General features: G+C 44.8%; 1 protein-coding gene across 1 annotated transcript in view; it reads right to left on the bottom strand.

Moving 5' to 3' along the window:
- Positions 1-11,795: 11,795 nt before the first annotated feature.
- Positions 11,796-16,954, bottom strand: part of odad2 (outer dynein arm docking complex subunit 2) — a 91,213-nt gene continuing 86,054 nt past the window's right edge. The window contains exons 11-12 of the mRNA XM_015954583.3: positions 16,600-16,824; positions 11,796-12,378 (exon numbers count right to left, since the gene is read on the bottom strand). Of these exons, the coding sequence (XP_015810069.2) occupies positions 12,289-12,378; positions 16,600-16,824 (315 nt within the window). The 3' untranslated portion in view covers positions 11,796-12,288. The remainder of the gene's footprint in view (positions 12,379-16,599; positions 16,825-16,954) is intronic.

The raw sequence follows: 16,954 nt of genomic DNA on the forward strand, positions 1-16,954 counted from the left end.
CTTTGTGCCTCTGTTTCATTTCATTTCATTTGTTTATAGAGCGCCTTCCTGCTGCCAACCAAGCCCCCACAATTCGGGTCTGGAAGTGAGGCCAATGCGGAAGTGAAATGAATTGCAGTTCCACCCTCATCCACTAGGGGCTGGTGTCAGAAGCGAGCAAATCCTCATTTACTCCCATGTTAAAAATCCCAATATCACAGCAGAAATAAACATGTTTGCAGTCTGGTTCCAAAACATGTTTTAGGTTTAGTAGATCTAGTTTACACTCATGAAAACTCTGAGGGGGGTGAATTTTTTGTCACTTCTGTTGTATTGTTCATAATGTTTGCATGCCATACTATTGTCCTGCGTGTTTGCCGTAGTTGCTACCGGAAGTGGGAGTGGTTAGGTGGTTCCGACGAGCGGTAAATAAAGTGAAATGGTGGTTCATGAAGCGGTCTAAGAATTATTTATAAGTTTGAGAACAGAACATTACATGGTGTCAGAGTAAATCGAACTAAACGCCCACTGTCAGCGCGAAAAATGGATTCGTCAGGGGTTCCTGCACCACGGATGGACTGGGATTCAGCTAATCTTCCCGATGCCTGGCGGAGGTTCGTACAACATGTGAAGCTAATGTTTAGCGGCCCGCTAAGCGGCAAGTCCGAGGACACCCAGTGCAGCTATCTCCTTCTGTGGGTAGGAGAAAGGCAGAGACATTTATAACACATGGCAGCTATCTGAGGAGGAAGCTAAAGAGCTGACCACCTACCTCGACAGGTTTGAACAGTACCTCATGCCTAAAACGAACACCATTTTTGCCAGATACAAGTTTAACGAAAGGCTCCAAGGTGAAGGGGAGTCATTTGAACACTTTGTGACGGAGTTAAAGCTACTCGTCAAGCAGTGCGGCTATGAGAACAGTGATGAAATGGTCCGTGACAGGATTGTCTTTGCAACCAGTTTCCCACAAGTCAGAGAAAAACTGCTGAGTCAAGGGTCAGATTTAACCCTAGAAAAAGCCATAGACATGGCACGCTCGTATGAGATCGCACAAACCCAATTGAAAGCCATGGTCGACCCACACACAAACCTGCAGGGAGCAGCGTCTGCGCATGCAGTATCCACTAAGCGCCAGAGTACGCAGCAGAAACATAGGAGGGCACCTCATCACAATAACATGGGAAAAGTGTGTGGAAGATGTGCACGAGCACACAGTCAGAAGGAGGAGTGCCCTGCAAAAGGGAGGAGGTGCAAAAAGTGCAATAAAATGAACCACTTTGCCAAAGCATGCCGTTCAGAAGCACCAAACCAACGCAACCCGGTGTGTTCCATCAACCCTGACACTCCAAGCGAGGAAGCAGAGCTATTCATAGATTCCATAACAAAGTGCAATGAAGGGGAGGCTGATGAACAGGCTTACGCTGACGTAGAAATAGGCTCATGTCATCACACCGTGAGATTTAAGATTGACACAGGAGCCACTGCTAACGTCATCCCTGCCCGATTGTTTAAGAAACGTTTCAAGCAGGTCAGCTTGGCACCGCCCACACGCACACTATCTGGCTATGGAGGTGAAAAACTCAACATCAGAGGCACCTGCCAGTTGAAGTGCAGATGGAAAGACATTCACAAGATGCTGACCATTGATATAGTAGAAACTGCAGCGCCTCCCATCCTAGGGTTGAGAGCATGCCTAGATTTAAACCTAGTCAAGCTGGTCATGTCAGTGCAGATCACAGGCGTCATGGAGGAGTTTGCTGATGTGTTTAAAGGCATAGGGAAATTCCCAGGAGAATGCGACTTACACATTGACCCGGACGCCACGCCCGTCGTGTGCCCCCCACGGAGAATCCCTTTCACACTGCGGGAACGACTGAAACAGGAGCTGGACGACATGGAGAAAAATGGCATAATCACCAAAGTAAAAGAACCCACAGAATGGGTGAACGGACTGGTGGTCGCAGAGGAACGTAATGGGAATCTCAGAGTGTGCCTTGATCCTCGAGAGTTAAACAAAGCCATCAAAAGACCCCATTACCCGCTTCCAACACTGGATGACATCACACCAAAGCTTGCAGGAGCTCAGTACTTTAGTGTCATGGATGCTCGCTCCGGCTATTGGGCCATCCAGTTAACCACCAAGTCATCGCTCCTCACCACATTCAACACGATCTTTGGCAGGTACCGCTTTCTGCGCCTTCCTTTTGGGATAATATCAGCACAGGACATTTTCCAAAGGAAAATCGATGAGACATATGAAGGGCTCAATGGGGTGGTAGCCATCGTGGATGACATCCTCGTGTTTGGCAGGACAAAGGAGGAACACGACGACAACCTCCGTGCCATGCTCGAGCGCACAAGGGAGCGAGGAGTGCATCTCAATCCAGAGAAATGTGTCATAGGAGCCACAGAGGTTAGTTACTTTGGACACAAACTCACCCGCGAGGGCATCCAGCCAGACCCAAAGAAACTGCAGGCCATAAAAGACATGCCACCTCCTGAGAACAAGAACGAGCTCGAGACAATTCTGGGAATGGCTAATTACCTGTCCAGATTTGCACCACGGCTATCAGAAGTAAATGCACCACTGCGTCAGCTGCTAAAGCAAGATTTGGAGTTCATATGGGATCAGAATCACGACAGAGTCTTCCAGCAAATGAAAGACCTCGTAACCAGAGAACCAGGCCCCATACTGGCATACTACGACACAACCAAGGAGATACGGCTACAGGTAGATGCATCGAAGTATGGTTTGGGAGCTGTGTTGATGCAGGACGGACACCCAATAGCATATGCTTCAAAGACACTGACCCCAACAGAGGTTAACTACGCACAGATTGAAAAGGAGCTCTTTGCGGTGTTGTTTGGATGCAAGCGTTTCTACACCTACATATACGGCAGAAGAGTCATTGTTGAGTCAGACCACAAGCCGTTGGAGCACATACTGAAGAAGCCGATCTCTGTAGCCCCTGCTCGTCTGCAGCGCATGCTGTTACAGCTGCAGAGATACGACATAAAGATCGTGCACCGGCCCGGAAAAGACATACCTGTGGCCGACACACTGTCCAGGAAACCATTGCTCGACCAAGACCACGCTGAGCGAAGGCATGGAAGATCAGATCCACTCAGTGATAAACAGCCTCCCAGTAAGTGACAAAAAACTCTCAGAGATACAGGCTGCAACAAGATGCGACCCGCAGCTCACCCTGCTGAGGCAAACCGTGCAGGATGGTTGGCCTGAGGACAGAAAAAAATGCCCCAAAACCCTGTTGGACTTCTGGAATTTCCGAGATGAAATTTCGCATTTCCATGGCATCATCTTTAAAGGTGACAAAATCATAGTGCCCACAGCCCTAAGAAACAATATGCTGGAGCGAATCCACACTGGGCACATGGGGATTGAGAGGAGTAAGCAGAGAGCAAGGCCAGGCATGGGCAGAGATATAACTGCCACGGTGGAAAACTGTTCCATATGTCAGGAGCGGCGCACAGCGAATCCCAAAGAACCTCTCATTCCACACCAGATCCCTGAGAGACCATGGCAGGTCGTGGCCTCAGATCTATTCACATGGCGTGGACGGGACTACTTAGTAGTTGTGGACTATTACAGTCGCTACTTCGAGGTTGAAAGGCTATTCACTACCACCGCAGGGTCCGTCATCAAAAAGCTCAAGGCCATATTCGCCAGGCATGGCATACCAGAGAAGTTTGTCTCGGATAACGGACCACAGTCTAGCTGTCGAGAGTTCAAGGATTTTGCAGTCACATGGGACTTAGTCCACACAACCTCAAGCCCTTTGTACCCACAAAGCAACGGCCTTGCTGAAAGAACAGTTCAAACAGCCAAATCAGTTCTGGATAAAGCTCATGCACAGGGAGTTGATCCATACCTGTCTATGTTGGAGCAAAGGAACACGCCAGTCGACGGCTTCAGATCACCTGCGCAGCTCCTCATGAGTCGACGTCTGCGTTCAGTGATTCCCATCACGGGACACCAGCTGTCGCCTCGCATCATAAGCCAGACGGCCGTGCAAAAAACACGGATGGAAAGGCAAGAGCGTCAGAGGCACTACTACAATCGCAGCGCCACACCACTACCAAGGCTGCAGCACGGTGACCACATTCGTTTTCAGCACGAGTCTGGAAACTGGAAACCGGCTGTCATCATCCAACCTGCAGAGACCGCCCGCTCTTTCCTGATCCGCACTGGCGAAGGACAGACTATACGGCGTAACCTACGGCACCTGAGAGGCACCAAAGCGGCCCCTCCAGCACCAACATCCGATCTGGTAACCCAGCCAGATAGTGCAGCTCAACAGCAAGCAGAGCCCCTGTCGACATCCAGAGGCATTACAACAAATACATTGGTCTGTGTGCATTGCATGAATATAATGTACAAGTTTCACGTTTTGAATGGAATTACTGAAATATTTTCAACCCTTTGATGATATTCTAATTTACTGGCCAGCACCTGTACTTAAACCTATAATTGTTCTTGCTGACATGATATTAGGGAATGTAAATTGGCCAAATGAAAATCTAAGGTATATCGGTGAATGTGTATGTATATGTACAGGCACAAGGATGAATGTCCAGTTATACGTAGGTGGATGTATGAGTATGTACGTATTGTGTGATTATGTAGATGTACATGTAGGTGTGTGTGTGTGTGTGTGTGTGTGTGTGTGTGTGTGTGTGTACATATGTGCACATATAGGCAATTTGATTATTGTCTTTTCAAAATTAATTGTAGCCATTCATCTTTCTCAGGAATAATTTATTTTCATGTATTTTATTTTTTATTTGTCTTTCTTTTTTCCTTTTGTTTGTTTTGAAAATTTCTAAATAAATAGTTAAAATGAAATTAAAATGTTTTTTTTAGATCCAAAGCAGTTCTCTATGGTTGTTTAGTTGCAGCTTCGGTGGTTAGCAGGCAGTAACTCGCTTACGTATTTATTTTAATCGATACATACACAAAAGAAGTTCAAGCTCGTTATACATCCATATTGAAACTTATCATATAAAATAGAACTTTACATCACGTGATGTAAGTCTGTTCCATTTAACCGTTTTCTCTGACCAAGGAAGGACAGTGTCCTTGTAAGTAAGGCGCCTGGCCTCGCAAGACATCGCCTTGGTAGGCCAGGTGCCTTGACATTGAAGAACGCCCTGAGTGTAAGACTGCAAGAGGTCTGACAGATTTGATGGAGTCATGCGGTTGAGAGGTTTAAAAGTCAAAATTAAAGAAGCTTAAATGTATTGTAAAATGAACCAGTGAAGCAAGACTAAGATGAGAGTGATATGATCTGTCCTCCTAGACTGTTGTAAAACGAGAAGCGGTGGTTTGGACCAGCTGAGGCAACCAACCAAAGTCTGGGTGACCACAAACGGCAAACCCTTTCAATGCTACAACCTACATATCACACAGGCACGAACCACTGTCTCTAGGTTGCTCCTTGAAAGAATTGGCGTAATAATCTCAGCTGGTAAAAATACGATTTCACTGTATTTACTTAGGAGTCTAGTTTTTACTGTGGATCCGTCTTCACCCCATAGTTTATAAGAAGACCTTTCTCAGGAAGGAGCTACGGAGGCTAAAGTCATGCTTGGAGGCTTAAGCCACTTCCACATCTGGGTCAGTACAGTCGGGGCTAGGTTGTGTCGGTTCGGGCTTTTACGGGCGTTATTTGTGGTTCCCAAGGACTTCTCAGGAATGCAGAAATCCTGAGCATGTGGCTGGAGCTAAAGATGTGCAGAAAAGTCTGTGGTGTCCTCCTTAATAAGATAAACAAAGGCAGGTGCGAGCTGTGTTTGTTTTTTGGTGACTCTGCGCCATATTATGTAATTAATTTGCTTCCTGTTCTCTCACTGATGCTGCTGTGCATGTTCTCATAACTGAGTACTATTGATCTTAAAATATTCTAATAAATGGCATACTTGGGCTGCGCAGTGGAACAGTGGTTAGAGCTGTTGCCTTGCAGCAAGAAGGTCCTGGGTTCGCTTCCCAGCCTGGGATCTTTCTGCATGGAGTTTGCATGTTTATGTTTATGTTTATTTATTTAGCAGACGCTTTTATCCAAGGCGACTTACAATTTATAACCTATAGGGCTTGTTGTGATCTGTGGGGGAAACCGGAGTACCCAGAGGAAACCCACGCATGCATGGGGAGAACGCGCAACTCCACGCAGAAAGGCCGCAGCCGAGTTTTGAACCTGCAACCTTCGTGCTGCGAGGCAACAGTGCTAACAACTGCGCCACCATGCAGCCCATAATTCTCCCTGTGCTTGCTTGGGTTCTCTCCGGGTGGTCCGGCTTCCTCCCACAGTCCAAAAACATGACTGTTAGGTTGATTGGTCTGTCTAAATTGTCCTTAGGTGTGTGTGTGTGTGTGTGTGTGTGTGTGTGTGTGTGTGTGTGTGTGTGTGTGTGTGTGTGTTGCCCTGCGATGGACTGGCTCTCTGTCCAGGGTGTACCCCGCCTGATTGCCCATTGACCGCTGGAGATAGGCACCAGCCCCCACCCCCCCACCCCGACCCTATGTGGACAAGCGGGTTCAGACAATGGATGGATGAAATGGCATACTTACCCATTTTTAATGAATTAGAGTCTCACAAAACACGACAGCAAGTCTGATCATGTATACACAATAGTCACTTCCCGCTTCCTGGTCTCAAGTCCCGCGTGATGTTGTGAATATCGCGTGACTTTCCAAGAAGCGGTCAGTGGCGTGGTGCATCCTGTGTGACCACTTGACTTATCCAAACCGCGGCGTTTCCGTGGCGCATCTGTCTCCAGTGTGCCCCAGGCTTTAATCTGTTTTAGTCGACTGAAACTCAAAAAGGTTTTAGTCGACAAAGATTTTTGTATTCAATTTTTCAAAAAATTTAAACAGCATTATTCTTTAACAAATGATTTTATAGGTCAGACATGCACTCTGAGTTGTGTAAGTTTAATTTCATGAAACCTGTTTCTTTCATTATCTGCCCAAAATCATGACTTTTTCAGGATAAGAAACGCGTTAATATTACGAATTTTTTTAAAAGTAACTTTGTCACTCGTAGTTCTTATCGTTTACTTCTTCAGTAAGCAGCAATGAGCGGCTGAGTGCTGTGTTCCTGGCAGGGAAGCGCTGAGCAGAAGCAGCTGAGTGAAGCTGGTCGGCTGAGCAGATTGAGCGCTGCAGCTGGGACACAGACTGCTTTAGCTTTTGGGAGACAGGCAGAAATGTGCATTTTCAGCATAGTTTTTGTCTCGTCTCGTCAACGGAAACTCCCACACGTCTTGTCATGTTTAAGTCACTAAAGCTATTTTTAGTGTGTCAGCGTTTCGTCTTTGTTATGGGAAAAATTCTCATAACAAAATCAATTCAGTCATCATTATTGTTGACTTAGGCCTAGTCCACACGTAGCCGGGTTTTTTTTAAAACGAATATCCTCCCCTCCAAAAACTTGCATCCACACCACCTCGTTTTACAAAGAAAACTCTGTCCACACGTACCCGGATAAATACGTTGTTAAGGACATGCCAGACCTGTAGGCGGCAGTACTTCCCCCGTTCTTAACCTCATCCTTCATCTGTGGTCTTCCGCAAGGAGCAGTAATTCCGCTTGCAAAAACAAACAAGCAAAAAGCGCTTGGACAATTGATGAAGCGAGCGCAGCTCTGAGGGCGTCCATGCTGTCGGCTAGTGTAAACACAGGTCGCACACGTGATGTCAGCATTTTTTTGTCGCGGAAAGTGACGTTGCGGACCTTAAAACTCCGGTTTTGTCTGTCCACACGCAGACACCCAAAACGGAGAAAACGCAGATCTTCACTTTGGCCGGAGTTTTTAAAAAGATCAATTTTCGTGTGAAAAAACTCTGTTTTTGTGTGGATGACAGGCCAAAACCTAGAAAAATATCTACGTTTTGGCAGATCCCCGGCTACATGTGGACAGGGCCTGAATCAACACTGACTAGAAACAGAGATTGACCAGGATCAAGAGTTTGTCTCCGGCTCAGCACTCTCTTCACCATGACAGACAGTACAGCGCCTGTATACCTGTTTATTTGACCTTGAATGGATCTCAGTATCTGTTATCCCATTGAGTTCTTGTGGATCCTTCACCGACCGCTACCACAGATCATCGTCTCAGTAGGTAACAGTTACCATCCTAGGCTTCTATGCATGTTATAGATACAGGTGCTGGCCAGTAAATTAGAATATCATCAAAAGGTTGAAAATATTTCAGTAATTCCATTCAAAACGTGAAACTTGTACATTATATTCATGCAATGCACACAGACCAATGTATTTCCGATGTTTAATACGTTTAATTTTGATATTTATAGGTGACAACCAATGAAAACATCAAATCTGGTATCTCAGAAAATTAGAATATTCTAAAGGCCAATGAAAAAATGTTTGTTTCTCTAATGTTGGCCAACTGAAAAGAATGAACATGAAAAGAATGTGCATGTATAGCACTCAATACTTAGTCGGGGCTCCTTTTGCCTCAATAACTGCAGTAATGCGGCGTGGCATGGACTCGATCAGTCTGTGGCACTGCTCAGGTGTTATGAGAGCCCAGGTTGCTCTGATAGTCGTCTTCAGCTCCTCTGCATTGTTGGGTCTAGCGTATTGCATCCTCCGCTTCACAATACCCCATAGATTTTCTATGGGGTTAAGGTCAGGCGAGTTTGCTGGCCAATCAAGGACAGGGATACCATGGTCCTTGAACCAGGTGCTGGTGGTTTTGGCACTGTGTGCAGGTGCCAAGTCCTGTTGAAAGGTGAAGTCTGCATCCCCATAAAGTTGGTCAGCAGCAGGAAGCATGAAGTGCTCTAAAACTTCCTGGTAGACGGCTGCATTGACCCTGGACCTCAGGAAACAGAGTGGGCCAACACCGGCAGATGACATGGCACCCCACACCATCACTGACGGTGGAAACTTTACACTGGACCTCATGCAACGTGGATTCTGTGCTTCTCCGCTCTTCCTCCAGACTCTGGGTCCTTGATTTCCAAAGGAAATGCAGAACTTGCTTTCATCAGAAAACATAACTTTGGACCACTCAGCATCAGTCCAGTCCTTTTTGTCCTTGGCCCAGGCGAGACGCTTCTTGCGCTGTTTCTTGTTCAAGAGTGGCTTGACACACGGAATGCGACACCTGAATCCCATGTCTTTCATGAGTCTCCTCGTGGTGGTTCTTGAAGCGCTGACTCCAGCTGCAGTCCACTCTTTGTGGATCTCCCCCACATTTTTGAATGGGTTTGTCGTCACAATTCTCTGCAGGGTGCGGTTATCCCTAGAGCTTGTACACTTTTTTCTACCACATTTTTTCCGTCCCTTCGCCTGTCTGTTAATGTGCTTGGACACAGAGCTCTGCGAACAGCCAGCTTCTTTAGCAATCACCTTTTGTGTCTTGCCCTCCTTGTGCAAGGTGTCAATGATTGTCTTTTGGACAGCTGTTAAGTCAGAAGTCTTCCCCATGATTGTGGTGCCTTCAAAACAAGACTGAGGGACCTTTTAAAGGCCTTTGCAGGTGTTTTGAGTAAATCAGCTGATTAGAGTGGCAGCAGGTGTCTTCTATATTCAGCCTTTTCAGAATATTCTAATTTTTTGAGATACCAAATTTGGAGTTTTCATTAGTTGTCACTTATGAATATCAAATTTAAATGTAATGAACATTGGAAATACATTGGTCTGTGTGCATTGCATGAATATAATGTACAAGTTTCACGTTTTGAATGGAATTACTGAAATATTTTCAACCTTTTGATGATATTCTAATTTACTGGCCAGCACCTGTACTGTTTAACCATGAAATGTAAAAGTAATAGGGTAAAACCCAGTGCAGTTAATATAATGCTGCATTTTAGAAAATGGGTTGAAATATAACATGTTGGTGGAGCTGGGTTCCGACTATCGGTATGGTCCCCCTCCCCTCAGCTGCAGCTCCGTGCATCTCTGACAGGGGAGCCTCCAGAAATTTTTGATAGGGGTGGCCAGATGGGGTCAAAGAAATTATTTTAAATGGTGAGCAGCAGAAACATATGTATTTTTTTTTATCTGATTATTTCTTTACTCATTAATTGTGATTTTTTATTTTGTTTTACAATTATGTCTTGAATAAACAAGATCAATATATGGTTTGACTGAACAGTAATATGATTTGCTAACACTGACTTATCCTACTGTGCGGCTGCCGGCTTGTGGAGCTCTCAGGAGACCTCCGTGTTCCACCCGGTTTTACCCAGCGGTCAGCCCAGCGTACAGTATCTCTGACTCAGAAGCTCCGGGGTTGTGCACAGTTAACTCCGGTTGTAGCTAGGTAGCTACCTCTGTTAGCTTAGCTCCCACCTCCGCGTTAGCTTTGGGTTAGCTTGTAGCTACATTGCTTCAGTTCGACGGGTGTCGTCATTTGATCCCAGCCTTACAGCCCCACCCTCAGCTCCACCTCTTTTCCCTTTTTTGGAATTGTCTAGGTTTGACGGAACCTGTGACACGGTCAAAATGGCGGTGGTGACCACCTTCCATTTAGGCTCAAAAACACATAATTGGAGTCTATGGAAACACGTTGTCCAGTATATATGTCGATGCTCCCAACCGAGACAGCCAAAGCGCTGAAAAACAAACATTAAAATAACAAGTGATGCATCATAAAAAGTTGAGTACCAGAACAATAAAATCCCAGACAAAATCTTAATTTAGCTAATCACTGCATGCAAACAAAGACTAAAACCCGGTGTAGCATACAAAAAGGCCAAGTATTTCATCAAAAATGACCAGAAGTTAAGTTTTAATTTCCAGACACAAACTGCATCACACATCCGGGGACGCATCACATCCGGTCTCCAAACAAGAAAAGCAATGATTCATTTCAGACCTTAAACTACACCAGATCAGTATTTGTTGATTCTAGTAATTTAATCTATCAGTATATTCATACATCATAAGGTTATTATTAATGTTTAACATTTTTGCTCCACATAACTTAACATTTTGACTTCAAAACTCAGAACTAACCCCTAAGTATCTGAGTGAAGGGGTGAATTCTGATTTGTCTAGAATTTGTAAACAACATTTGATAAATACAGGAATCACTTCCTAATCTAGTTAGTTCTCCCGCTGCCTCCTCGTTCGGCCAACCAGTGAACCATCCTCTCTTTTGACCCGAAGGTCAAAGCCTCTGCAATGCTTGTGAGTGATTTCAAACACAACAGCTCTTTCAAGAGCCACCGAACACCTCAGACATGAAACGTCTAATTAGCAGACCCTGGCTGCATCTCACGGCTAGATAATATCTGAATTCAAAGGGAGCTACGACTCTTTGGCTTCCTGTGATCATGACGTCTGGAGAGCCTCATACAGGGAAAGGTGTCACATTATTGCTCCCCTGTGCCTTGAGTTTTTCCTTAATTGTGTCCACCTGCCTCTTGTTACCTGATTACCCATCCCAGTGTGTATATAAGCCTTGTGTGTTGCTTGTGGTTTTGTCGGTTCGTACTCGTTACATGTCAGTTTTTGTTCACATCCGTCTACCCTGTCGTGTCTGCACTCCTGACCATTAAAAGGAACCAAATGTCTGCTGCTGTTTGGCCTGGGTTGATTCACCTGCCTGAAGGATCCGCTCTTCCTCCCTCACCTTCCCTCCACATCGTGACAAAAGGGCGCACTAGGACTCATTCATGGGTTGAAATATTGCAATATTTGGCCAAATCGGTATTTTGTCCCACCATTAGTTTTACGTAACTCCACGAGGGACTCAAAAATGGAAGCTGGGACATTTTATGCAACAATCATAGTTGATTTTTTACACAGGTGTGAGAAAATGCAATCTGAATTCTTCTCTGAACAAGTAACACACACATCTTTCTATTTCTGAGTTGTTTATTTAGCAGAAATCTAGAGTAGCTGCATTACAGATATCCTTGTGGGCATGTTTTCAGTAAAGAACACAGTTTAGCTGAAAGTTTCATCTGGAGGTGAATTTGAACATCGTCTTTATTTCATTGGTCCAAACACTTTCATGGAAGGAACCTTCACGATCAACTACAAAAGGAAAACAGTTTCAGTCAAAATGCTGAATTCTTTTTGTTGTTCTTCAGCCTGTAGTCAGTGTTTCCTGAGAAGTCAGCTGTGGTAAAAGTTTAGTTCATATTCATCCTTTGTTACTGAAGTACTACAGAACTCAGAGTGCAGTTACAGACGTAAACCAGCAGGTCCGAATGAAAAAACCAACATACATGCATCAATTAAGCTGAAACATTTTATATGAGCTTCTTTTATGCAAACGACACTCAGGGGAAGGACATCCTAGCCTCCTAACTGGCCAGCAGACGAATGTGCTCCACACATTTAGCTGCAAACATCTGGAGCTCCTCGTCATCAGAGGCCATGAATGTGGTCATCGGCTGTGGGAGTGCACAGGATAGTGGTTACTATGAGCAGGAACATCATATGCAAATGATTTTGACGTAAAAAATAAAAAGATCATCGATGATTTAAAAGAATCTAAACATCTAGTGGTGTTGAAATGTTAGGTCTTGGTCGAAGCCGAAATGTGATCAAGCTCCTGACTTCACAAGTGACTTTGTTCTTCCATTAAAGGGACTATATCATGCAGAATCCACCTTTTGGAGCTTTTGACAATGCCATATTGTTATTTCCTCAGGAAAATCACCTCAAAGCGATTTTTGGCTTAACTCTTTCATTTCCCTGCCTCAGCTGCATTTTCCCATCAGCTCTGCCAAAGCCTGAGTCATGCTTCTGCGTCAGCTCCACAAGGGACGGACACACACGGATCGACGGAAGCGTTTTGCTCTCATACTTCCCCGTTTGCTGAAGGGGTGTTGCAAAGCAATTCTCCACCAGGACAACAGAGGGCGTAGTGTAGGTAGCAGTACAGTGACATCTTACTATTTCCTTGGAAATAACTTCTGCAGTCTGAAAAATGGAAAGCAACACGAGAAAGAGAAGTTTGATCGAGTTGGAACTATGTGATCTAGACGAAGAAATGCTTATCTTGCTGAAATACCAGCGAGAGCTTAAAAGGAGACAGCAGCGTGGGTGGGATGTCTGTCCGCTAAACAGGTCTAGGCAGACAACAGGTCAGGACTTGTGCAACCAACAAATTTAAGGGAAATGGTGTCATGACGGAAGTGATCTCGGGTGCCCGGGCCGACCAATCACAAGCATGCGTTCTCCGTCTCGTTGGACAGATGTTAGGAAAAGTGGGCTCAACTCCATACATACTTGCTTGCCTGCCGGGGGGCCAACGCAAGGACAGATAATGGTGTTGCGTGTCTCCGCACTGACACAGATGCAGAAGCATGGCTCAGGCTTAAGCTATTGCAAAAGCTGACTACTATTGCAGAGTGGGGCATTTAGGAATGAATCGGCATTCTTTGAGTCTGCAGCTGTGTACTATTGAGGAATTCAAATGGGGGGTCATTGAATCCAAGTGTGTTATTTCTGGATTGAAGTAATGGCTAATATATGTGTAACGTGAGGAAGTGTGGGTTTTCTGTCACAAAGGTGGTGTTGGACTCAGCTGGGTCAAAGCTGGGTCGTTGAGAACTTTCACCCACAGATTAAGACCTGAACGCCAGCGAGTCTGGGAGGAAACCATAACATCTGCCACCTGCAGCGTCCAGAAGACGTGTTTCCATGAGTTGTACCCAGAACAAGTCAAAACATAAAGTTTAAACTTCCTTTTCTTGTTTTGAATGTTAAAAGTTTAATCATCAATTTGCTCATTATAAATGTGTTTTAATCAAATGAATGACTATTATGCTTTGGGTAATTATAAGAGATTTAATTAATCCATTCCTAATTAAATGTTAAGGTTGAGAATGTTTGGTACTGACCTTCACACACACTCAAGCACACAAACACTCACACACACCCACACACAAATTCTCACAGTAAACTCCAAAACACATTTGATGACGCACACGTTTGCTTTGAGAAGAGAAAGGTTTTTGGTAAGTTTCAGTCTTATGATTTCAGTTCGTGCTTGTCAACGAAAGAGAGAGGACCTGAGTAAACGCTAAAAGGGGGGAGCCGGTTGGCTCGTTCTCCCCCCCTCTCACGCTGTTCCTGTCAGCCAGACAGAATAGCTGAACTGCAACAACTAACGCGGACTCGCCTCGAGTCCTTTGATTTCTGAGTGAATTAACTTAAGAAAGCGCATCGACAAAACGCTTTACCATCAACGTGTACCGAGGGCAACTCTGGACCGGTTCCGTTCGACACCTACGTCTCCCCTGTCAGCCGTTGAGTGTCATCTGGATGAACCACCACCATCCTCCACGGCCCGGATCCGAAAGAGGGCCCACAAGAGTTCGGTGAGACAGAACACGGTGTTTAGCGTTTGATGCAGTTCTCTGATAAGACCTAAGTTTATCCAAACCATCACTTCACTCAGACACCTGTTTCTTCCTGAAGCAAAATCAGACTCACACACGCATTCATATCACAACATTCTCAATCTTCATAAATTCACCACAAGGTCTATTTGATCATATCAACTGTTAAAGATTGTCCCACAAGTTGCCAATGTTGATTGTTATTCCCATGTTTGTCAATTTCAAAATCATTAGTTTAATTTGAAGAATTAAAACTTTTAATTGTCAAACTGGTTTCCTCATTGAACTGAAACACAGACACACAGATATTATCGTCAGTTTATCGATGAAAACAACCTTTGAGTCTTCTTAACAATATAAAATTTGGTTATTGATTTATTAAAAATTAATATTCCGAATTAATACGTAGCATAGTTCCTCTTTCATAAAAGAGCATAAAACCACAACGCTACAATATAACTGAGTAAAGACAGTTTCTCCTTACAATATGGCTGAGCCAGACAATTTTCTTTACATATGTTATACATAAAATGACATCTCAGTCGTGCCAATGGCAAAACATGATCGTATATTGTTGTTACCATTGCTCTGAAAGGTGTAGCGTGACACAGGTCCCATCAGACCTGCAGCTCACTCTGAGAAACTATCACTTTCACTTCTTTCCTGAGTGCACACTCAAACTCTAACAACTATGGAGCTACTTCTCCAACCTGCTGCTCTTCACAGGTGTGTTTGCTCTAGCATGTATGTAGAGCTGTTTGCTTAGTGAATCTGATGCTGAGAGGGAGCAGGAAGCAGAAAGCAACAACTTGTCCATCAGTGCGTTTACATGCAGCCAGTAACCCTTTTAAAACCCGAATATTCACAATAACCCAGTTCCGCAGGTCCTTGTAAACACCTCCAAAAACCCGGATATGCTCATAACCGGGTTTTTAAAAACCCGGTTACTACACCTGGGGTAACCCTTTTCTAACCCGAATGTTTGGTCGTGTAAACGCATACCGGGATATCCCCATCAAAGCGTGTGTTCTGCGCATGCTCTGTTCGCAAGGAATCTTTGTCTTTTGAGTAGCGAGACGTCTTGTATGCACCAGAACACCAGAAGTAAACAACAAGTTGGGAGCAAAATGGCGAGTCGCGGCACAGCACCACACTTTGAGTGACGAGGAAACTAAAGCGCAAAGAAACGCGGTCGCTATATCTTCCGAACTGGGAAAAATGTTGTTGTTTTCACGGATACTGGAATGAGAAGAACCGGAAATGACGCATATTGCGTCTGGACGTAGTCCATACGTCCTGACGCTACCCCAACGTCCGCATTTAAATCGGGTTATGCAAGTTAGAGGTAACTCTTTCTATTTATGCTTGTAAACGGGTTATTCTGATCAACTCAGAAACCCGAATACCGACCTTAACCCGATCATAACCCGGATATTGGCTGCATGTAAACGTACTGCATGTGCTGCACACTGACATTGAATTTTGCAGTCTGTTTTCACTCAAACACATTTTCTTCAATGTAAATCCAGCTAGATTGAGTGTGTTTACATGCAGCCAGTAACCCTTTTAAAACCCGAATATTCACAATAACCCAGTTCCGCAGGTCCATGTAAACACCGCCAAAAACCCGGATATGCTCATAACCGGGTTTTTAAAAACCCGGTTACTACACCTGGGGTAACCCTTTTCTAACCCGAATGTTTGGTCGTGTAAACGCATATCGGGATATCCCCATCAAAGCATGTGTTCTGCGCATGCTCTGTTCGCAAGGAATCTTGGTCTTTTGAGTAGTGAGACGTCTTGTATGCGCCAGAACACCGGAAGTAAACAACAAGTTGGGAGCAACATGGCGAGTCGCGGCACAGCACCACACTTTTGGAGTGACGAGGAAACTAAAGCACAAACAAACGCGGTTGCTATCTCTTCCGAACTGGGAAACATGTTGTTGTTTTCACGGATACCGGAACAAGAAGAACCGGAAATGAGGCATGTTGCGTCTGGACGTAGTCCATACGTCCTGACGCTACCCCAACGTCCGCATTTAAATCGGGTTATGCAAGTTAGGGGTAACTCTTTCTATTTATGCTTGTAAACGGGTTATTCTGATCAACTCAGAAACCCGAATACCGACCTTAACCCGATCATAACCCGGATATTGGCTGCATGTAAACATAGTCATTATGAAGCACAGATATTACATGAAGAGCCTTTGTGAATTATCAACCAAAAAGCATTTCTAAGGACTGTAACGGACTTGAACCTAACCTTAACTACTCCTGCCTTGTGCATGGTGACGAGGTTCTTGGGATCCCAGGACAACTCGGACAGGGCCATGGCGGCATAGTGATGGACTGAAATGTCTTCAGACTGCTTTAAGTAGGTCACCAACGGGACGATGACTCCAGCCTCACCAAAGGCTGCAATATTGGGGTCAAAATTACAGCAGCGTCCGATGGCTTCAGCAAGATAGCGTCGAAGCTGATCATCAGCCTGTAGAACAGAATCAGTCAGCAGGTACACACAAAAGAACCGGCAAGGGGCTGCTAGTAGCCTCTGTGAGTTAATAAAGAGGGAGGTAAATTTAATATACTGGTATACAACAAGCTATTGTATTTTTATC

The sequence above is a fragment of the Nothobranchius furzeri genome, chromosome 7, assembly GCF_043380555.1.
Source record: "Nothobranchius furzeri strain GRZ-AD chromosome 7, NfurGRZ-RIMD1, whole genome shotgun sequence".
In the NCBI taxonomy this organism is placed as follows: Eukaryota; Metazoa; Chordata; class Actinopteri; order Cyprinodontiformes; family Nothobranchiidae; genus Nothobranchius; species Nothobranchius furzeri.